Genomic DNA, 24336 nt, shown 5'->3' on the forward strand with positions numbered 1-24336 from the left:
GATTTTATGGCATGGTTATCTTGTGGTTCAGAGAGGTGGTAGATCCCTGTGAAAGGGCTAAGCACAAAGGGGACGGTATTTCTAGAGGCTTTTTACTCTTACACAGGGTGAAACAAGACTCAGTTCTGTTTATGCTACACCCTCTTGGCATAGTTTGCATGGTTTTACAGACAGAACTATGCAATAAGACAGATGGTTCAATAAGACGGTGCCAGGAGAAGCTTTGCTGTTTTTCTCCTCTTCCTGTGTAATAAGTTATGTTTTTATGTACTACCATTGTTACGGCAGTGTTCATCAGGTGATGGCTGCGTGGCAAGGAGGTTTGTTACAGCTGAAGCTCTCAGACAGTGTGTTCCCATGGGGCTTTTAAAAGTTGTGGAGGCTGGAATTCCACTCTGTTTTTGAAGCAAAATTGCTTCCCCCATATGTATTGTAGATGACGAGAGTACTTACGCATTGCTGATTTTCCCTTTGTTCCTGTCGAGCACTCGGTTAGAAACCAGGGTCTGCTGTGCAGGGGTAATGTCAGCGTGTAGCAACAGCAGAACAGGAGAGGTCTGTTCACTTTTCCCCACCAAATCAAGTCTGATGCAAAGCACAAATGCACACTGAAATGGAATGCAGCTTCTATAGTAACTTTCCATTTTCTCTTTTTACTGTCTCAGTGCAAAAAGTAACTCCATTTCTGCTCAGCTCTTCGAGCAAAAGATTCATGTGAGAGATGTTGGCTATTCCTCTATCTCATGATGATGCCTCTGACTTCTTGAGTTCATTTGCCACCAGTCAGGAACATACTTTATAAAACTGCTCAGGTTGTATTAACAGCCTGTAAATTCTTCCATTGTCTAATGGAAAAGTTTGTTTTGTTTAAGATAATGTAAACAAGGTCTTTGAACCCACAGAATTACAAAGGAAAAAAAAAAATCCTTTTATGGGAACTGTGTAGGGTTTTTAAATCTGGAATGGCTTAAAAGAAACATCACATGTCCTTGTTTGTGCTGATGTCACATGCATTACTCCACTGCTTGTGGTATCTCCTTAGCATTGCCCTTAGGCCTCAGGGCAAAGCGCCAGCGAATATCCAGTGTTCTTGGCTCCAGCTAATGCTTCTATTCAGGGACGCAGCAGTCAGCTGGAAAGGAAACAGCAATGAAGTAACAGAAATGGATTTTATATATTTATGTCTCAAGCTTTCCTCCTCGTTTGTGGGTGAGGGTATAGTGCAGCTTTATAGTTTGGCTTCACTTTCGCTATGAAAGGCTTTTTAAAGACTCCAAGACGAGCAATAGTTTAACAGTGTTTATAATGTCTACGTGCCTGTTACAATGCAGCATTGAGTACCCCGGGAGTTCTCCCAGCACAGACTGGTTTTGTCAGCTTCTTTTTGGGTGTCACAAGGGCATGCTCAGGTGGCTGACTTTTGTTCATGCAGCCTTGTGCCAGCTGAGCTCTTACAGGAGCATTTGTGACTTCAGATGCACTTCAGTTAAGGTTGCTTTTGTTTTGGTTGAAGCACTCTCAGCAGTATTTGCACCCCAAGCACAGCAGCTCTCCGTCTCTTTGCTGGTTCACGTCAGCTGAGAACATAGTGCACCCTATGAGGAAATGCAAGAGTATTTCCCAAGGAGCGAGTTTCTGCGGGAGGGGATTCCTTTGCTTTGGTTTTGTTTCAGCCCAGGGTTCCCAGACTCTCCGGACCCCGCTGTGGGCAGCGAAGCACAGCAACAGGCTTCAGAGTTCAGGGTTTTCCAGCTCAGTGACAGTCCTGTTGAAAGGTTTGTTCTAGAGCAGGGACTCCGGAGACATTAAGACATTACTCTGTGATGGACTTAGGTGCTATTCAGAAAGGAGTGAATTTTTGTTTGGTTTTGTCTCCTTTTTTAATTTAAAAAAAAGAGTCATTCCATACACTCCTGCAGAGATCTAGTAAACTGCTGCTGGGGCATAAGGCAGTGAGAGCTAATTAAAGTATAAAATAGAATTGTGTGCTTCTGTGGAAGTTAGGAAAATGGTATGGGTGTTTTATAGAATCAGAACTAAAAGTTTAGGTGACCTGGCTAACCTCGCACGGGAAGGCTGGCCGAGGTGAGCAAACAAACCCAGACTGGCCACCAGACCAGGCTGCTGGCCAGGCAAGGAGAGGGAATCTTACTGGGACTGCAGGTCAGGGCTGGAAGGTAAGATGTTTCTCCGAGTGCTGTGTATGCAGAGGATTGGCTCGAAAAATTAATGCTAATCTTCCTTTCCTTATTTAAATTTGTCCTATTACTTGTGCCGTGTTAACAATTCATCCCTCTTCCACCTTCACAGACAGTGAAATCCTTTCTTGTGTTGTGCTTAAAGCTCAGGGCGATCTCTCAGGAATATCCAATTTTGCTGTGTCATGAAAATGCTGTTTTCATTCTGTATGTATTATGGTTTCATTTTTGTGGTTTTGTTTTGCCAGCGTGGGACATTGTACAGATCTAATCATGGATGTGCTTAAACAGATGATCTCTCACTTCATAAAATATTAATGCATCCCTGGCCATAAATGAAAACAACATAATTTTAAAATAAAAGATTAGAGAATGTCTTTGAGATTGGCAAATGTCTTTTGGGGATTACAATTAATTTTAATGTAATTTTCTTTCAGGGGGAAAAAGCAGTGCTTTCCTTTGTGTGTATTTCCTATTTTATTTTTTTCCAAGGCAATATCGATAGGGTAGGGATTGGTTGTTTGAAGAAGATACTCTTGAGAGGCACTGTCATGTAGCTGTGCGATTGAGTAAGCACAGGACATTGGAGGAAAAAGAGAGAGACACCGAGTCAGAATAAAAATACGAAATGCTCCTGGATGTCAGGTATCCATGAGAGTGTTTTATGGGCGAGTGCGTGGAAAGGAGTGGAGAAGACTGAGATATGAGCTGTAGAAGTAAATAAGTGACTAGGAAGAAGGTCAAAATGTGACAAGGGGATCTCTGTCTGTAAAAGTTCTGTCGCTTTGTCTTCCATCAGAATTGAATGATTTTCTAAAACGCGCGGTCTGATTCAGTCACAGTTGGGCTCCAGCCGGGGCTCGTAGAACACCTCAGTAAATGGTTCTGTTGTGTGTTTCCTGTCCAGGTTTGAGCTGATGCGCATGTGCTGGCAGTACAATCCGAAAATGAGGCCCTCCTTCCTGGAAATAATCGGTAGCATTAAAGACGAGCTGGATCCAGCATTCAAAGAGGTCTCCTTCTTCTACAGTGAAGAGAACAAGCCTCCGGATACAGAGGAGCTTGACCTGGAGACTGAAAACATGGAGAGCATTCCTTTAGATCCCTCCTCCACCCTCCAACCCACTGACAAGCACTCAGGACACAAAGCCGAGAACGGCCCGGGCGTGGTGGTCCTTCGGGCCAGCTTCGAGGAGAGACAGCCGTACGCACACATGAACGGGGGACGCAAGAATGAGAGGGCCTTACCGTTGCCCCAGTCTTCGGCCTGCTGATCCTTAGAACCAGAATCTCACAGAAATAAAACACAGAAAAACACATGCATTGGGGGAAGAAAGAAAGAAAATTACAATATATTCAAAAGCCTACTGTACCTCAGTGGATCTTCAGAACTGCCATAGCTGCACTTGGGAGAACCCTTTTTTCAGTAAACAAGTTATCGTATTTTTCTTTTTTCAATATGCAAGCAGATGTTTGTTTCAGTAAAGGACTCCATTCATGGGGCACACAGTTGGCCTTTTAAAACTCTAATGTTAACACTTAATAGCAACAGAAAACTTGAGATCTGATGTCTCTCTCTCTCCTCTCTCCTCTCTCCTTTCTCTTTCTTTCTGTCTCTCTCTTTGCTTCATAATGGGAAACATATCTGCGTGCAAGTTCAACCGTACAGCACTTTTATCAGATCAAAGATATCGCAGGCCAGGTGGCTCCCCGGTACCCTTGCAAGCACCTGCCTAACACTGTAGGTCTTTATAAAAAAACAAACAAACAAAAAAAACACAAACAAAAAAACATACAAAAAAAAAAAACACAACTAAAAAAGACTGGATTTTTAATGTTGCTCTTTAATCTTTTTAGGAACATGTAAAAGAATAAAAAAGGGCCATCATTCGTCCAAGGTTGTTACCATTTTCAACGCTGCCAAATTTTGCCAAAAAAATGAACTCTTTGTTTTTTGTTTCTGTTTTTTTGTAGGCATGGAAGGAGCACAGTAATCAACTGCTCTGTTTAAGAGAGATCCTGACCAATACATTCTATTCAATCATACACTGGTATTTAAAAAAAAAATTAAAAAATCAAATTGTCTAGATCTTTTTTCAAAACTGGACAAAATGTGATTTACTTTTTTTTTTCTTGTGATGGAGAAGATAAAAGGGATGGGGGTAAAGAAACAGCCCTCCCTCCACCCCTATCCCCATCCCAGTGAATTCTGGACAAAACTGGCAGTGGTGAGCTAAATAAACACGTGCATTTCGTACAAAAAAGTCAACCGCACGCCAAAAATGAGAAACATGAAAATAACCGGCAGAGATCTCCATCGTTGCAGCCTGCCTTCCTTCACAGGCTTGCAAGGAAAAAAACACCTAGAAACATAAATTGGAGAAGACAAAAAAAAGCAGTAACCGGATTCAAGTATATGATGCTTTGTTGACCTTTTCTCTTTATTATTAAGACTTCTCGAAGGGTCTTGCAGTTCTATGTTAGACCATGGATCATTTGCATACACATTGTCTTTTGTGTCACTTTTATAACTTTTTTACGGTTCAGATACTCATCTATATGTCTGTACAGAAAAAAGCTGCTATTTTTTTTGTTCTTTATCTTTGTGGATTTAATCTATGAAAACCTTCAGGTCTGCCCTCCTTCCCTTCCCTTCCCTCCCACTTCAACAAATTTTCTTATGCTTTGTACTATAGTGTGTAACTTTTACTTCCTCCTTCCCAGTAACTGATACCTTTCATATGATTTGCCATGAACTGTTTAATGCCTTTTTATAAATACATTTCCTCTTTTTTTTTTTTTTTTTTTCCATTAGTTGTTTTACAACATCTTGGCTGTGTGGGCTACAGGGCTTTTGAGGGGGACATGGAGAAAGAAGGGACACCCCGCACGGAAACACTCTAGCAGTGCTGTGGTGTGGTGTTTTTAAACCCCAGTTTTCCTTCCTTCCCACTAACCTCTGCCCAGACAGCATGCGAGTCTCTTACAGTGCAAGGCATGATACAAACTCAGGTCAGAAAAAAAAGGTTAAATATTTAGTACATTCTTGTTCAGTGTTTATATTCATTGTTGTACAAGGGTCCTACCCCTCCTCCCCTCCCTGCTTGTTTTGGTTGTGGCACACATCCACCCACCCATCCCCACACACACTCCCCACACAGACACACACACACACACTTTTTTTTTTTTTTCATTTTTTGGGTGCAACAGCAGACACCAGGCTTTTGGGTCACTGATTTTTAAAAAAGGCTATTGTAACCCTTCTGCCCTGTGAACAGGAGCTATACCAGTTGCAGCTGGCGATGCCAGGCGTTCTTAGGGTGGCCATTGAACACCTGACTCCAGCAAATCCCAGCTCTTCACCTTCCTAATGAGAGGAAGCCCTCGTGGAGGGCACCCTGGGCTGCACTTCGCACCCTTGGCAAGAATAAAAACCCAACAACAAAACCAAACCAAACCCACCATGCCATTTCCACGGGGCTGGGTGGAAAGCCTGTAGCTGGGGCCAGTGGCTTGGCTAGCAAACAGTTAAGTGTTGGCAGCTATGGAAACCTGTACAAGTAAGAGCTTGTTGCTTAAATCATAGACCAAACCTCAGAACAAAAGAAAACGAGTAAGCTTGTTTGTTCAGTTGCAGAAGCCTTGGTGAAAGGGGAAGGAGGGGGCCATCAGAAAGTCTACAACCAAGGAGTCATACCAGTTGCTCATCGTACCTTAGTTACAGCATCTTAAGCCTTTGTTTAGCACTGATCCAACCAAATGATGGCAGTGAAGAGGTGGTTCTGGGATGGAAACATTGAAATCTTTTGAGTAAGAACAAAGAATTAAAATATACTGATTGCTAGTTTTGACTGGAGATTTTTAAAAAGTTTGTAGTGCTTTTTGCTTGTGTAGTTTAGGTCCCATTATCTTCTCTTGCCTCTGTCCCATAGTTATTTTTCCCTTTTAAAAATTAAAAAGACAAAAAAGTTAATTAAGAAGGTATTCTATGTAGGATTTTTTATTTATTTTTGTGATATCAGTTTAAATCACTGTAGAGATGCCCCATAATAAATTTAAATACTGAGATAAGGGGTTTTGAGTATGACGGGGGACAGTTTTTGATTTTTTTTTTAAACATTTATCTACCTCACTCTTATTTTTTTATATGTGTGTATATAAAAAAAAATACATCTCACATTTCTCAGCAGCCAATAAATGCCGTTGATACTGGTAACCTCTCACTCCATATACCACATGCTCTAGGTTCTGGAGGGGAACAGTCACTGCCTGTCACAAAGGGTCACTTCAGAATATTTGCCTCAATTCGAAGGAGTTTCTCTAAACTTTTGGTTCAGATTCTTTATTGTGAGGAGAAATCCAAGAGCTGTCTGATGTAGGGTGACCATTCTTTAAGGAAACACCAGGGCTTTTCAGTGTGCTGTTGCAGCAGTCCTCAGGTCAGCAACAAAACACTGCATGTTTAGACAAGCAGAGACGTAGCTGACCTGATATGAGGACTTCAAATTATGAGTATTGGATGAAATCTGTTACAGAAATCGATTGTTTACAATGTTTGAAGGTCCAGAAGAATTACTAAAGGAAATGGTCTTTCTGTTTGTCCTGTAGAATGAGCTAAGTCATTCCTACCAGTTTTTCCTCAGATGCCACAAGCACCAAAAAGGCATTTGGCTGAATCAGCACCTAAAAATAAATTGGCTCGTACAGCAATAGCTCTGCTTTCTTGACCAGAAAAACAGTGAAAAAACCTGTCACAGGCTGCCTGATGATACTACTACATCGAGTTTACAGCTTTGGATCTTTGCTGCTTCTGTTTGATGAGAGCACTGATTTTTTTTTTTTTTTTTTCAAAACTAACATTGAATTGATTTCTTTTAACGTGCCAGTAAAAATTCAGTTCCCTTTTCTTCCCCTGTTTATATGCTTCATAACTGTGGATTCTGATGGACCAGCCATCAAATTTTAACTGCCCTCTGACAGCGTGTAACTGGTTTACAAGCACACAGGACTAACACGAGCTTGCCATCAACTTGATGTATAGTGTTTCTATTTTTCCAGCTCTGGCAGCTGTTCGTGCAGGTGTTGGTTGTGGTATCTGAATAATGTGGTGCTTGGCTACTTCGAGTTGTACATGGCCTCTTGAATACACAGCGCTGTGGTTAAGTGCTACAGAGTTTGTCTTTGGAGCGAGTGTTTCTCTCTGGCCCTGAGAAACCAGCAAAATTTAAAGTTTTTACTAGGTTGTTTTGCTTTTCCATTTTTTATTAGGTTCCGGTGACCTTTTGGTGCAGTGGCTGTTCCCCTCTCTTGCACATATTGATTACCACAACTGGAGATCCTCAGATCTTTCAGCTGGCTAGGAGGGTTTTGTTAAAACTGTCCAAGTTACTGGTTTTTATAATTGTATGTAGGTGGTTTTAAAATGCATTAGGAAGAAACACTAATGACGTAGCACCCATCATGATAAACATTTCAAAAAGCACTTCAGTAGAAGACAGCCGCGTGGCATCACGTACGCGTGCGTGATGACAGTCAGCTCTCCTGGACCAAACCACCTTCATGATACCATTGCATTCTGTGTTTGCAGTTCAAGCTTAATTCCTTTTTTGTTCTGTTTGTTTCCATAGCTTTTTTTTGTTGTGTTTTGTGCATTTTGAATAGCTTTATTCACATGGGTTTTTCATGCAGACTTCCCTTGGACAGTAAATCAACTTGTTTGTGCATGTGAACAACTGAGAATTAATGTTGGCTTGATAGAGTCATAATACGGTTTGTAATGTTGTTCTTCCCTGAGACCACTGGCTTGTCTGGTATGGAAAATTTATTTAGAACTTCAGCTATGTTTGAATAAAGTTAAAGTAATCCAGTTTGTTTATAAATTAAAAACAAAAGCCCACCCAGCCCTGAAAACTAGCATTTTGACAAATGGTACCAAGATGTTTTAATGCAGTAGGATAACAAATTGGCGTCACTGCGGGGAGCAGGCAGCTTTGATGTTAGTGCTCGGCCATTGTTCCCACCTGACTCGCGGGTAAAAGCTGCTCGGCGGCACAGAAGGTGGTTTGGTTGCAAAGGAACGTGGCTCCTACGTAAACACGAAGTGTCAGCTGCGCGGTACCAAACGAGATGCTCTTTTGGGGGAGTCGTAAACTAGGCGCAGAAGCCGAGCGTGACGGAAGGTGTGAGGCCAGCCGGTGGGCACCAGGTCTTTCTCAGCGTGATGCCACTGCTCTTTAAAGCTGGTTCTAAGTGATGTATGATTCTAGGCATGTTCGCACTGATGCTCCTCTTGGTCTTTAAAAACAAAGGAAAGAAAGCCCAGTTTGCCCAGGACGACTGGTCACCAGATGGAACTGCTGTCAGGTCCTCTGGGAACTGCCGAGGGGTGTTCGGTACAATCCGAGTCCAAGTGAACAACACTCCTATTGTTGGTATAACTCCATATATATATCTATATATACATATATATATCTGCATATGTATATCTATAATATAGATATATATCTATTTAAACCCTTTTCATTCCATTAGTACAAGTAACACTTGTTTCCTGTTATTCTTACTTTGTTTGTCAACAGTGTACTTAATCACTGGGCTGAACAACAGTGGAGGAAGGTGCAAGGGATCCACTCCTTACTAACCAGTGATAAAAGCCAGATATTGCAACTTAACCCATGAGTAGTTGTGCAGACAAGAATTTAAGAATGATATGTAGAAACAACACTAGCGGCCAGGGGTGCTGAAGATACAGAACTACAGATAGGCAGGAGGGCTTCGAAGGGTGCCTCGGTTCAGAAACTGGCTGCTCAGAGACGCTGATCGGCCTCCAAACCGGAGCACAGCCAGGAAAACCAGAATTGAGACAGGCCGGTGTGGAGACACATGGAAACAAAGGATGCAGAAATGGGTGTTTACAAAGACACAGGGCTTGGCAGAAGATTGAGGTAGCTTCCTGAGCTTGGTATGTGGGACAGCATCAGAGCTCAGGTATCACAACTCTGATCGTTGGTACTTGTAAATAAACCTCTGGACTTTCCAGCTGGGGTGGTAAATTCATTACCAGGAGTTTAATGGTCGTTAGCAGTGGGCTCTATGAATCGGTCTCAACTTACAGTTGGTCTGTTTTGCAAGTACCTGAAGACTATCACTAGTTTGTGTGTGTGCATATGCGTGTGTGCTCATCTTTTTTTTGGTATGCGTTTCGTTGATTAGTAATCCATTAGCATTTTCAATAGGGCTTTAAGTCCAGTAGATTACGGGTAGTCAGTTGACGAAGATCTGGTTTACAAGAACTAATTAAATGTTTCATTGCATTTTGTAAGTACATAGAATAATTTTATAAAATGTTTGTAGTTTATAAATGCCTAAAATATAATTTAAGGGCACTTTTCTGTGTCTGTGTATGGGTGTGTCTGTATGTGATCAGTTTTTTTGATGGTACCAGTTTACTAGCTAGCTTTACAATATGCCAAAAAGGATCGCTGACTTGTCCAATTCATGGCGTGTCCCTCTCCCCCTTCCCGCCCAAGCTTTGTGTCCCAGTATACAGCGAGTGAATAAAGAAGTTGGGGAAATGTTCTGTATCTTCAGTATCCTGGTCTTCCAGAGCCCTCTGGTTGGGGTGGGATCATCTTAACTGGTCATTTCACGTTACTGTCTAGGGCAGTTACCTTCACGGATCACAAGAACCTCACTGGTCAGGGAAACAGAATGGGTTTTGCTGCTACCCAGTCTCACTCGGGCTGTTCAGTACCTGCTTCACGGTGGCCGTGTGGTTTTGAAGGATGCGACTGCAATAAGGGAAAGAGGGAGGACGGTTTTCATCATGACTGTTGAAGACCTATTTGCAGATTTCTTGTCACTTCAAAAGTTTGCGTGCAGCCTCTATAAAGACGTTGAGCACCATTTGAAATGCGCAAGGCGGGGTCCCTATTTATTTTTATTTAAGCGTATTGAAGATCCCTTCACCCTCACTCCCCCCAATTTGACTGACCACATTGCTGAAGGGTTCTGATGATTTAGATACTGTTTAAAAATCAGCTCTTCTGTTTTCTGAACCAGTGAGGTTTGAGATGAAAGGATTGGCCAGAGTTTGTCTACCTCTGGGACAAAAACAAAACTAGAAAGTGCTAAGGAATGGATGCAGTTGCAAATACAACATTTTCCAATTTTTCTTGTTTAAATTTTTTTAAGAGAAAATTAAACAATAACATGGCCAATTTATTACATAAAAAGACTTGCTGTGTATAAATTATTCCTAAAGAAATTCCTGTGTTTATATTAAAATGAATCAGTAGATAAAAAAAAATTTCAAAATGTTTTTGTATATTCTGTTGTAAGAATTTATTCCTGTTATTGCGGTATACTCGGGATTCTTTACATTATGAAAAGAAGAAACTTTGTCTATTTTGAATGGCTGAAGCTAAGGCTCCTTTAGTTTCTCTTACTCTGCTTTTTTCTAGTAGTTTCAGTACTACATGATTTAAGTTAAATAAAAGAATTCTGTATGCATTTGCCTGTTTCTGAATTTGTTGCTCCTTATGCAAAGCAAGTACAGGTTAGAAAACTCAGAGTAAATCTTCTCTGTTTTTCTTCTGCCCTTTTTGGCTGCATTTAATTGAGCTACTGCGAATAAATCTTAGTTAGAGGTCAGTACTGCCATTGTGTTGTGTTGAAATCAGAAGTATTTTCATCCAGTGACACTGAGCGTGTAGGACCCTTTTTCGATGGGACTTTGAGTACTGTTTTGAGTAGGTAGTTCCCTTGAATAAGGTAAGCATTTTTATTTCTTTATTTATTGGAAGAAAACCTGCTTATTTACCCTTACAGCAAGCCACAGATGAGGCATTCAGCCATCCAGCACGTGGTTATCAGTTTTCTGTAATGGTCACTGGGAAAGACAGTGGCAAGAAAACTGGCATTATCTTGGCATTTCCAGTTCCTCTGACTCTTGTCATCCAAGTGTTGACTAAAATAAGGCAGGATGGTGGCCTAGGGCTTCATCAGCTGTCTGTGTTGGAGACGTGGAGGAGCCTGGCTTGGCAGGGAGAAGCACAGAAGTGATCTGTCACTGTCCGACTCCCAAGTTTTACAATTTGGAATCTCATTTGGTTCCTGTTTTGTAAGTAACATTATGTGCCATAACACTTTCCACAGCACAGTGCTGCAGGGATTGCCTTTCTTGGGACAAGTCAGCTTTTTGATTTTGGTGCGTCAGTCCCTGAATAGCCGTGACCTATTCTACTGAAAGACTGTTGTCCTTGTGCTGTGCTCTGTGGAAGGACTACGGTGTGTTCCTTTGGGACAGGCGCTGAGAATTTGGGCTAAGTGGTGTTTTCAGGCAGTTGAAACCCAAATTACTAATAGCATTACAGTTCCAGCTGGATTCCAGCTTTTTCTTAACTAACCCTTGGTCTGTAGCCCATTTCTGATGTGGAAACCAGCGTTTACAGCAGGTCACTAAGAGATAATTGTAAAATGTTACATTCACATAACAGGATCCCTACCTGTGTTTTATTTTCTCCCATATTTACATTTTTTATGTGGGCACATTGTAAGGCTGAACTCTCTGGGCTCGGGCGGGGGCTGAGGGGGCCTCCGCTGTATCCGCCCAGTGCTGAGCGTCCTTACGGCTGTGGGCATCCATCTTGGTTCAGCAAGTCTTATATTAATGTCTTTCTAACCATCAGAACTAGGGTTAAGCATCTAAAATGTTTTAAATCCAGTTTCACGCCTTCTTAAATCTGAAGCAACCTTATAATTGTTAGCAATACAGACTGCCAATCATTTGGTTTTTCTCCTAAGCTTTTTACACCAAAGAGATGTAAACAGTTGTTCGGTTTTTGTAAGGAAATTTCCCTGAAAAGCACACGGAATAGAAAATCCTTTATGTAGGGGTTTTAAAGAATCTTTAGATTTGCTGCATTTAAGAGGTAAGGAATTGCATTCTAAGAAATCCTTTTTTTTTTTTTTTTTTCATATATGATCCATCTTACTCTCTTTCTTTCCCACATTGTTTCAACATTTCTAAGATAATTGTCTGTAGTGCTTTTCCTAGAAATTCTGCTGTTACCGATTTGGATAATGGTGGCACATGGATGAAAGCGGCTCTTCCATTGCCATAGTACAGAGAAGTGTAGTAGGTGTAATCGCAGATATACCTGCAATATTAAGAACAAAACCAGAGACCTGAATTAAGAGTGAACTTTGCTGAAATTTAATTTTTTTTTAAGTAGCCAAACCAGATCTGGTTTATGAAATTATTAAAAACATATTCGCTTAGTGAATAAAGGAAATGCTGAAATAAGCCAAATTTGAGAAACAAATGTTCCTTATCTGATGGTTTGGTTTCTCAGACACCCACCCAGAAGGAACTTTAAATAAAAAAATCACAAGACGTGCGTTCTTTTCTAGGCTTGTATAAGCTGTGTGAGATGGGAAAGGTGACACAGCCCACTGGAACTACAACTGTGTAATACAGTTTTTTGTGCAAGTTGTACAATCTCACCATCTGGAGGGGTTTTTTTTCCTTATCACCCTACTGTTTAACTTGCAGGTGCAAATCCTGAAATTAAGGGCCAAGATTAGCTGATTGTAATTTTTTTTTTAAAGAGATCATTTACTGTTTTCTCTGTTTTCCTTTTAAATTAAGACTAGAATAATAGAAAATTGCTTCGGTACTACTGAAACACATAATGAGATCACAGGCATCGTTCTAAAGGTACCTGTAATTGCTCTGCTCTTCAGTGTATGTATTTACATTTTGTATCCCTCCCAGTTGGGAAAAATAGATTAAAATCTGCTACTAGTCAGTATTGCTTTCAGACTCTCTTAATAGCTCAGGTTTACTGGGGTTGTTAATCACAGGGTGTGCCATGTTGAAACTTGTTTCTTTTGGAATTTACAAATCCATGGAAAAATATCTACTGGCTGTAGCTTTTCATGAAGGCTGCTTTACATTAAATTTATCCCAGTTTCAGACTTGTGCCCCTCTGAAGACTTTACTTCAAAGTGGTTTTGGTTGGAGGAAAAGTCATTGCAAAGATTCTTCAAGGTTAAATGAGCTGATTGAGTTACTTCTGCTTTTACTGTGAGCCCTCGATATGCAGTGTTTACCTTCCCGCATCTCTGGAAAAGATGATATCAATCCCTTCCACTGAAATGTTTTTCCAGAGACTCTTCATATTAATTGTAGATTCAATCTTTTCCGGGCCATCTAGCATGCAACAGCCACCTTCTGGGTGCAAACCACAAGCATCCATCTCTTGGTAGCCTTTGTTCTTCCCACACTGCTCAAGGATGATGAGTGCTTTGGCGGATGAAGCCAGCCCAACATGAACAGTAAGCTGTTTTTTCCCACCAGAGCGAATAACAGGAAATTAAAAATGAGACCTGTTTTTTTAAAAACATGTAATGCAATAGTGCCAAGCATTATGTGAAATACTAGCTTCAAGGTAGGGAGTCTTTCTGTAGCTCATGCCTACAGAAAACTTCGATAAGAGATTATAAATGTGAATTAAAAAAATGCCTTTGTTTTTGTTGGGTCTAGTCAGCTCAGGACTTCAGAGCTGCAGTACCTTTTTTGCAGTTTAGGGTGGATTTTTTCTTTCCTTTGTGCAGCATGCAGTTAGGCTGTTGAAATGGCATGGGGTTAAAACAGCATGTGAATTACTGTGTGCTCCGCATTTCAGTTTGAAACCTTTTAATAGTAACTTCCCAGAGTTGTCTGATGCACATACTGTGCAATACGCTTTTGGAGATCTTTTTAAAGATTCCCTCAGAATAATAAGATTCATAAGCAAAGGGGAAAAGTTATGTAACTTTCGAATTACTCACCAGTGGCTGAAGAGTTGTCCATATCTTGAAGACTTGCTCCTTTGCTTTTTGGTAAACCACGGGCAGCTGCATGATACGGAGATCAATGTTTTTACCCAGGCCTCTCTTGGACAGTTCCTGTGATTACAAAAAAGCCACCATGGACTTGTAAGAGCACTGGATTTCTCAGAGTGTGGTAAAGAAATCAGGCTGGTCCGACTGAGAAAACATCTGAAAGAGCAATGCAGGGCTGTCTAAGCTCAAGGCTCCTAAACACTGATCTGCAGTGAGTTCACTTGTTTTGCAGTAGCTCCCATTTTAACTGGGAGAGCCTAAAATGTGCTGAACGGTTTCCTAATGTCACGTCCACTTGGAGCAGTTGTGTTTTCCAAAGGGATGCTCAGTCTCCAGTGGGCAGGAATGGTTATTGCGTAGGGACTGGTCCATGGAGGGCCATGAAATACAGGATCCCTCAGGAAAGGTCCACCCTTGAAAGCATCTAAATAGGTTTTGATACAGGTAAAAGCTGTTCCTCCCAGAGATCTAGTAGGTCAACCTGTGCTATCAAGAGAAATGAAGGAGAGTTCATATTAGCCGTCCACTCAAGTGACACGCGATGTGCCATCTTGAACTGGTTCAAGGTGACTGTCAACATGAGGAAGGTCACATTTAGAATGTTTTTAATTTCTTTCTTTGTTCTAGAATCTGTTGCTCTAGTAAAAGAAAATGTCACTTACTGGGATGCTACTTCTTTGTCATTTACATACAGTTGATTTTCCACACAGGACCTTTCCCCAGAGGAAACAAAATTTATGCTGAGGACTGAGGTGAAAGAAACGAAGGTGCCCTTGAAAGCAGCAGGTTGGCCAGATGGTTGGAATATGGTCTGGAGAATAAATGTCATATGGGAATGACTTGAAATTATTTTGTCAGTGGAAGATGGCTAACAAGTAAGGCATAAGCCTCTAAGTAGAAAAAGGCTGCTGCAATGGCAGCATGCAGAAGGGAGGTACGGAGGTAGAAAGCTTCATCCAAGAAAATCAAATGGTGTTTGGAAATCCCTGTTGCAGTTGAGTAGACCACTACCAAAGGAGGGTGCAGGTGATGATTCTAGGGGGGGCATAGGCAAAAAGTCAGCAGCAGAGGTGTGTGATTAGCCCAAGAAACCTGTAACTTTATACTAAATGTCATTGTCTTCTCAAGCTTTCATTTCTCACTAAGGATACTTGTGTGGATGAGGCCCACAGTTCTATGCCGTGCTAACTGGGAAATTTGCCCTTCAACACTGGCTTCCTATATAAAGTGTTCCAATTTTCTTGTCAGCGGAAACATTGATTAGCTGTGCTCAATAAACTATTTGACACAAGCAAGGAAACAATGCCTGCAGGGAAGTAAACACATTTAGAGAACAGTGCCAGCCTTTTTTCCTCTGGGCGCTGACAGTCTTTGAGAGACCATTGCATCATCTTGCCTAAGAATGCTGTACTGTGTCTTAGCTTCCAAAAAAGAAAACCCCAGCTGGTTCACAATTAGCATTTTCTTTTCTAAAGCATCTTTAATTTTAACATTTAATGAGATTCTTCCTTTTTGACTGTAAGGCTTAGAGGACTCAACTACCCGTAACTTTGGTACAGAATGTGGAGACCCAAAGTAAGTTGTGAGGCTGTTCTCCTCTCATGCTCTCTGGACTGATGCTCTGTTGTCACTATTTGTCATGGGAGAAACATGCAGAAATACTCTTGTGCAGGACAAAATCAGAAGCTGGCCAATAGCAGAGCACTGAGAATTTGTGTCAAAGGAAGAGAGTTCACTATGTCCTAAGCAATTTCAGCATGTTGTAAGTATTACTTTGTTGTCTAAGAATCCAAACCATGGGCTTATACGCCATTAGACCAGATGTTGTGCAAACATGGGACAACAAAAAAAAAAAAAAAAAAGGTTGTTCCTTGTCTCAGCCTTAACCAAAACCATTTTTGCATTCAAGGTGAGAGACTGAAGATGGTTAGAGGAGGATGACTGCATCTGACAACTTGAGCTCACGCTGGTGAGTTAATTCAGTAAACAAGTGCCTGCCTTTTGTAGTTGAAACAGCAGAGGAAACTTCAAAGGAGGACAAAAGTTTTGGAGGACATTTTTGTGGGAAAAGTGGTTCAAAAGAAAGCATGAAGCTGCTTTGTTGGGAAGGTCTTCTAAAAGGGAAATGAAATCCTACATTATCAGCTGATGACCTTGAGCTGGTGGTGAGTTGCAGTCATAGTCCTGGTCTGCTGGAGTTCTGGCCCACATTGTTACGCAGCCTTCCCCAAAGAGAAGGGATTTGCACAGAACAGTTGTGCTCAGATGTGGTGGTGGTGTGTCACATGGGGTGTTAGAAACATCTTGAACTTCTAGAAAACTCCAGAAAATGTCACTGAGTTTGCCTGAGTTTTTACTGATTTGGGTTGCCAGGGAGGGGGGCAGGGGGCTGCATGTGTTAATTTTGTGAACCTGATTCAAAAAGGCTGTAGAAGGAAAACCAGAAGTTTTTAGTTGACCTAGACAGTCTGCAGGTATGTTGCAAAAAAAGGTTTTTTGTTTGGTTGTTTAGTAGTTTTTGGTTTTTTTTTTAATCCTGAAGATACCTTTTTAAAGCTTTAGGGATGTAAGAAAGTTCAAGAAGAGAAATGAAGGCACTAAATAGCAATGTCGTCTTAGTTTCACAGATGATGAAACTAAAGCAGAGAGGGAGACAGAGAGATTAAATGACAAATTTCCAAAGACCACATGGTCAGTGGCAGGATGAAAACTGCACTCAGAGATCTGATCCTCATCTCCCGATAGCAAACATAGTTCCCAGAAGCAGTTGGAAATGTGACCTGTTCTTTGCACTAACAGTTTAATTACTATGAATGTTGTCACTCAACTTACATTTGTGCCCTATTAACTGGGGACTTTGACCTTGATGGTAGACTGCCCTGGGAGGTTATTTAGCTGCCAAGTTGCAGACAGGAGTTTCTGGAGGAGACACAGAAACAGGGTCAGATCAAGGGTTATTAGGTGGGACCATCAATCTGTAATGTGGACTAAATAATTCAGGAGATCTGGGACTCTGAAGGTCCCATGTGGTGCTGAAGAACTAACACATCATGGTAACTCAGTGTGATCTGTCAGCAAATGCAAAGTAAATACTTGCTGGTGTTTTCCTTTAGAGAGAATGTTCTGCACTTCCAGAGTTAAAAGTGCTGCTGGTGGACCTTTTGTGGGTATTTTAGGAGGGTATTTCAGGTGAATGGAGTTACGAGAACCATGAAAAACTTAGTGAGACAGGTTTTTAAAAGAGAAGCTGTCTTTCTGGTGCTAGACAACCATCTTGGGCCATGTCACAGTGTCTATAAAAACTCTGAAGCTTTTCTCAATGACCCTGAATTGACAGGTTCAAATGTACTTTCAGATCCACTTGAATATCCATTTCCCTGAACACTCGAGGGTACTTGCTAAGTAACGAGTACTCTGTGGATGCAGTGCTGCTGAGTGCCTTCTGTGTATGTCTTGTGCTGTGATGAGAACGTGGGTTCATGAAAAAACAATGGGGCACTCCTCACATTCTTGGAAAATTATATTTTCATATTCGAAACCAGGCAATGTGGGACAATGCACTGCTCCATAGTATCAATAAGAAACCCAATAATTCAGAACAAATACTCTTTCTAAACGAACAGAAATAGAGATTTGGAGAGTTTTATCAGCATTTATCACCTGATTCTTGTGGATTTCAGAAAACTGAAATTGGCTTATTCAACGAAAAGGTAGTCATAAATAGTTAATTTGTAAGAGAAACAATACCACACAGCCATTTTTCTGAGTGCCCAATGAGGGCATAGAAGGGATGTGACTATTGGAATGGGCTGGTGCTTACTGAATCAATCTCTGAGCCTCCCTATGGCAAGAGAAGAGGTTCAGGAAAACAGCTGATCCCATCAGTGAGGCAGAGCACAACAGCTTCTTACGGAGAAGCTGTAACAGGGGTTTTAAGGAAGCAGTTGTGTGTAAGAGCAAGCATTGCTCACAGAAGTGAAGCCATTGTTCTCTGGTGAAGACTCCCATTTCAAAACACATGGAGGGCGAGGCTACGCTTGGAGAATTAGGACCCTGGAACTCCTGGTACATGCATTTTTACAGGATTTCAGATGCTTTTGCTATAAAGACCCTTCTGGGATGTGAACTTTTAAGATCACACGTATCAGTGTTACAACGTCTCTGAGGGTACCACGGTATCCAGGCTTTTGATAAGAACCCAGTTCATTTTGAAGTAGTAATTAGGATAGTTCGGGATAATGCTGCAAAAGCATTAAGCCTGAGCAGTCGTTCTTAGTAGCTCCGGTCTGGCTGCTCAGTACTTTCTTGGGGATGAGCTTGGGTGTACTCTTGCTTGGTTCTCAGAAAAGAGACTCAGCAGGAGGCCTTTATGTCACTTCAGTGATCCATGCAGAAACCCTAAGCCAAGACAGAATTACTTCCAGATGTAAATACTAAATTTTGCTATCTTTAATATATGTGCATAAACTTCCTGAAGACCATGGGGCTACACTTGTGAACAAGGCCAATGGAACAATACTGTGAGATATTGCTATTTAGCATGGAGAAGCCTATCAAAATTGAAAGTACTTCCAGATTTGCAGCAACTTTCCCTGAATGGTCTGGATTAACCACCTTTGCCAGGGAATAGGAAACCAAAGCAGCGTCCCCAGTATGAATACAAATTCATTCCACACAGAGGGTGTCACATCAGAGGGAGATGGATTTGTTCTCCTCCATAGACAAGGACTGACATCTGTTCCATTATGGAATGCTGAAGCCCTTGTTACATAACTTCCTGGCATAGCCAGCACATGGCATTGTACAGAAAACTCATCTCAACAGTGCGCTTTCACTTCAGGCTGTCTTACTTGAAGATAAAGAACATGTCTTTTTTTCAGCCAGAAGAGGATGATCTTGTATCCAAAATTAGAACCAATAGGAATCAGAAAATAATAAGCAAAACACTGTCAACTGACAAAGATTTGTTGTTCAGGGCACAGGTCAAGTTGGAGTTAAGATAATTTATGGGTCTCCTGTGATGACTGGGGTAAAGGTACCATGGAAGTATTTTTGTTTCTTATTAGCCTACAGGGATAACATCCCTCATGACTTTGGGTGGGTAATAGACTTATTCTACCAAACACCAAGTTGCACTTGGCATTCTTCACCCAACAAAGCTAGAATAGAAAATATTTACGGGTTGTGGAGTTGCTGTAGCTTTGGTCTTTGGGAAAATGTACTAGCTCCTTGGTTTTCAGTCATCTTGACTTAACTACACTTCATTTTCAAGACAGATATTCAGTAGCTGCCAACAAAACTTGTAATATGGTTATAGTCCTGTAGAGTCGTTATCTTTCTATCACTACTAATACTTTCTTCTAGCTATCTTTGTCATTTCACTGTCCAGAATAATTTAAATGTGGGCTTATTTCAGTCTCCATAATAGAACATAGCCCCCTCAGTTTGTTTTACATGTCTTGCTTTCCATTTTTACCAGCATTATCTCTCATCTCTTGCAGATATTGGACCAGTCTTCCAATTCGGTTTTACTATCTTGACTTTTCCCCAACTAGTTTCAGATTTCTTTATGTTAACCTTCTTCCTACCTTGGAATTGTAAAGAACTTGTGTGAAAGACCCTCTGTTCATCAATACCTTATAAGAGTAACTGAACTCAAGGAAAGGCCATTGTCTGTGCTAGGGAGAATGAATGAACCTTGCACGCGACTCGTACAGATACTCAGCAGATCTCTGCAGCTGTTTCAACTGTTTAAACATATATACTATGACCTTTCATGCTTTAGACTGAGCTAGAGTAAATTATTTCATTGTAGCAGACATACCCTTACATACAATGGTTGGGTATTTATTTTGTAAGACGTATTTAAAGACAGAAGTTACGTTATTGTTAAAATTTAAATAATATTTTAAAAACGAGTAATCCTGTTCCTGAAAAAGAATCTGTTTGTGCAAATTTTTGGTGCGTCCCAAGAAATATGGGTTCACACAAACAACAATCTGAAAATAAACAATTGTAACAGAAGAGTTTATGCTGAAAGCCAGCTATCCAAACCACATCATTGTATCACCCAGCTAAATTTGTTTTAATACATATTTAGGAAATAAGCAGGGATTTTCAAGATTCCATCTTAGACTTGTTGCTGCTACTCAAGGTGTGTGGAGGGGGAAGAAATCTGAATGACCTTTTTTCAGTTTTAGCTGTAGACTTCACTGTCAGTTGAAAGTAGAAGCCAAAGCTGAAATGTGAAAACAGAATTGGCAGGCTTTAGGTTTTGTGTTCCTGAAGTAGGCAGGAAGAACTCAATAGGCTACACTTGTGTGAGAAGGAAAATGCCTCACACAGACATGATAAAATGAGTTGTGGTATGAGATGATCTGTTTACCTGTGGCATATGCGTTAGCTGCAGAGAAGGCACCCTGGATAAAAAATATCCTTTTTAAAAATCAAGAATAATATTTTGAAAGGTGTTTAAATAGCACCAAAAAAAATATCTTGCAAATAAACTAATATTTCACTTCTTAATTATCTTCTTCCTTACATCTTGGGAGTCTGCTCCATGAGGCACAATTCTGTTTAATGATCATGAGAAATAGCTTTTTTGAAGGGAATGGAAAGCCTGAAAACAGTTTTTATTGGTATCTTCACAAAATAAGCCCTCCCTCCCTTTTTTTCATGCTTACCTTCACTGCTTCCCAGCTAGAATTAACCAGGTATTGTCTAAAGGGACCAAAACCTGAAAAGAAAGACAGGCGCTTTTAACCTATGCTTGCTCTGCAGTCATAGATTAGGTGCCGACGTGTGTGCACACACATATTTGTTCTTTATCTTCATATTTTTGGTTATGGAGGTTGAGATTTTTAGATAGGATTTGGCCTTTATAACACTTATGGGAACAGTATTTTCATTTTGTATATGCACTTACATAAGAACTAATCCTGCAATCTTCATTCATGTCAAGGCTTAATTATGAGAGAACCTTAACTGAAGCTGGTAAATGTACTGGAGCCACTAGGACAGATCATGTAAATGATGATTTTGGGCAAGGATCATCATCCATAGAAATACCACTACTAAAAGATCTGGTGTTAAATACTCCCAGGTCACAGTCAGTCTACCATTCTTATTATTAAAGCTCATGAAGAGGAAGATATGCACATTTAATGAAAATGTTTGAAAGAGTAAAACTTTTATTTCATTTGAAATATTTTTTTAAATCCCAAGTAATGAAAACTTAAGTTTTCTGTCAGGGAAAATGGTGCTGGGCAAAATCTCTTCCTTTACTTTTTCCCCACAGGGAAAGAGAAGGAGGAAAGAGAAAAGGACTCTCTGAATCCAAAGTACTACATTTAATTTTATGCATTAATTTGTGTGAAAGACTTTTTTTAAATAAAAAAGAAAAAAACCTCATTTTGAGCTAGATGGGCATTTTGTCATGAAAAAGTTTGATGGAAAACTCCCACTATCTTCATTAATCTCAATTACTGTTTTCAATCCAGAGTGTTGCCAAGTCTTAGAGACTGGGTGGCAGAAAAACAAGTTTGTTAAATGATTTTAATGCTATAACTCTTAAATATTTAAAAATCCTTAAATGGACAAATAAATACTTCACAGCATATGATTGCTATTTTGCACAGTAAAATGTACTGGTATGTGGAGACAATTAAGCCTAAATGCAGGCTTATGACAGCTTAATTAATGTTAGACTTTAAGCATTTCTTAATTTGTTAATACTTATTTCATAACTGCTCAATCTTTTCTCTTTAATATTACAAAAAACCTGATTGTGCTAATATTTTTGACCATGTTTTCCCCAGGTTTAAGTTTGTACTGTGGGGAGGGAACAAGGGAAACAGTACTCATTTCACATTAACAGGGAACATAAAACCTCACTAGGCCCACTCTGCTTTCAGAGCAAAATTAGGATGACACCTACTCCATTTCGAAGCTGTAATTGTGCATGTTTGTGTACCTGTGTGTGCAGAACCAAAGAAGCGTAATGAAGTTATTAAATAGCTCACAATGAAATACATGCATCTCAGTGGTAGCCATAAGAAACTACTGCTTAGGATTAAATTGTTCTATGAAAAGAAAAGCCTGAATGTAGGAGAGTTTTGCAACAACTTGGAGGGCTGACTGGCTTAATATCATTAGTGCTATATAATAAACTGGGCTCACTGCCAGCAGGTTTATGTAATGAGCAGGTGAAAATGTAACAGAAGCATGCTGTGATAATCTCCCTAATAGCTTAAAGATGCACCTTAAAGATAACAGGACACACTAGTCTAAAACTATTTGAACAAGTAGATTTCTGCACCTAAATGGCTATCTAAGGGGAGAAGAAAACTAACAGGGAGCTAAACAGTGTGCCTGTCAAGGGTACGTGCTATAGGTATCACAGGAGAGAACCAGACTGTCAGCCTTTTGCGAGGTTAGCAAACACCTCTTGCTCTCTCCTGTGCTCCCATTCAGCTCAACTGCAGTTGTCTAGAGCAAGCCAAACTAGTTCTGCCCATCTTGCAGCTATTAAACACTTTTTACATTTTTTTTTTAATTGAAAACAGAAAGATGCAAATCTCTTTGATGTAGTTTCAACTTCATTCCTATGTCCTCAGATGACCTGCAGTGGAAAATTATCCAGCAACTCACATGTCAAGATAAGTGTAATGATTGCCTTTAGATGAGCCAGTGGCAACAAGAGGAATAGCGAGTGGCAGCATTCCTTAGGAGCTTTAACCTTTTAAAGCTCAGAAGTCTCTAGCTGGTGGTTCTGCCACTGTGATTCAGCAGTGGTTATAGCCAGCAAGAGAAACTCCAAATTTGGTCCCTTGTGCTGCATGTTCAGGCACGCTCCTTTGGTATATTTAAATTTAATGGTCTAGTGTAGCAGTGATGAGGCAGCATCTCCTCTTTAAATCTCCCTTACTTTGCCATGAAACTGAGACCCTGAAACTTGCCATGTGTTGCTCTAATTCTGGACGCTGACTATGTGACATTGTGATGCAACCTGGTTTTCTTGCTTCAGAGCTCCTTTTGGGTAAGCTTTATCTAATACTGGGCTGCACTGCCTTGAGCTATGTGGTTTGGATCAGAGAGAATGTCAACAAAGATTAAAACATGGAGAGAATGAACAACAAACCAAACTGGATGGCAGTAAAGAGGGCAGACTGCAGTCTGTTTCCTCTGACATGCATCTGATTTTTCTTAGGAAGGCAGAGCAGCAAGTTATTTTCCATTTGGAATTGTTAGTATGACCATTTGCTACTGTTTTTCCCTCCAGGGAACTGTTTACGACAAAGATCAAGCATGTGTGCATACCATCTCTAGCTAAAAGAAGAATAAAATAAAAATCTTACCAGTTACAACCACAGTGTTGGAATTTGAATCCATGAAACCTACAGTCCAGAAGGTGAAATCTTGTCTTTCAGTTCCAAAGAGTATTGTAATTCATGTATCTGTGGCAAACTTCTTCATTTGGGGCACCTTTTTTTCTTCTAACTGTGATGTGTCTGGATTCACATGACACTGATTATTTGTGATTCATGTAACTTTCAAAGCGAAAATTGTTACATCTCTGTATTAAAAATAGAAGTCTGACTGACCAGCTGACTGGCTGGGACTACCCCAAGCTTCTTTTCCTTTCTTCAGGCATGCAATAGTACCTAGGAAGAACAGGAAAGTCTTAAAGAAACTACTTTTGCAAAATATCCAGCAATGTTTTTCATCAGAAACATGTTTATCTACAAGTAAACAGAAAATAAATTGAATCAGTTTTATTATATCTCTGTGGATATTCTATTTTTAGCACAGTTGCAATTCACTTTAATCGTGAGGAATGGTAACTACAAAAACATATCTGTCCATTTCCACTGTTCTTAGACTTTTTCCTACTGACTTAAAAAACTCAGGGGTAACTTTGCTGTTCCTCTTCATAGCAGTTATCTAGTTTACTAATCTTGATCTTTATCTTACACTCTTTATGAAAGAGTCCAAGTGCTTTACACTTCTAAAACCAAACACCAACAGGAAAATGTATTAGCTAAACCAAAACATTTACTCGGTAATATCCTTGAATAGGCAACATGTTAAAAAAACTCATTCCAACTTGCAAGGTCAAAGGAGCTCTAGAAGCTGGGTTATGGCTCACCGAAACTGGTGAGTTTAGTAGGTGGTCTGTCCTCATTAAACTGAAGCATGAGAACCAATAGGAGGGGCCTGAAATCAAAACATATGCACATTGTCACTGCCC

General features: G+C 40.3%; 2 protein-coding genes across 3 annotated transcripts in view; one reads left to right on the forward strand and one right to left on the reverse strand.

Annotated features, from left to right (window-relative positions):
- IGF1R (insulin like growth factor 1 receptor) overlaps positions 1 to 10709 on the forward strand; it is a 193837-nt gene extending 183128 nt beyond the window's left edge. For both annotated transcript variants that reach the window (XM_074880068.1, XM_074880067.1), the window contains exon 21: positions 3106 to 10709. In XM_074880068.1, the coding sequence (XP_074736169.1) occupies positions 3106 to 3472 (367 nt within the window). In that variant the 3' untranslated portion in view covers positions 3473 to 10709. The remainder of the gene's footprint in view (positions 1 to 3105) is intronic.
- A 1093-nt stretch (positions 10710 to 11802) lies between these two features.
- On the reverse strand, positions 11803 to 23812 carry PGPEP1L (pyroglutamyl-peptidase I like). Its single transcript, XM_074880511.1, is given in 7 exon segments — positions 11803 to 12358; positions 13314 to 13543; positions 14034 to 14150; positions 20771 to 20823; positions 23658 to 23688; positions 23691 to 23780; positions 23783 to 23812. Coding segments are annotated over 7 exon segments (720 nt in total). The 3' UTR covers positions 11803 to 12189.
- Positions 23813 to 24336: the final 524 nt, after the last annotated feature.

This window comes from Strix uralensis, chromosome 11, assembly GCF_047716275.1.
Source record: "Strix uralensis isolate ZFMK-TIS-50842 chromosome 11, bStrUra1, whole genome shotgun sequence".
Taxonomy (NCBI): Eukaryota; Metazoa; Chordata; class Aves; order Strigiformes; family Strigidae; genus Strix; species Strix uralensis.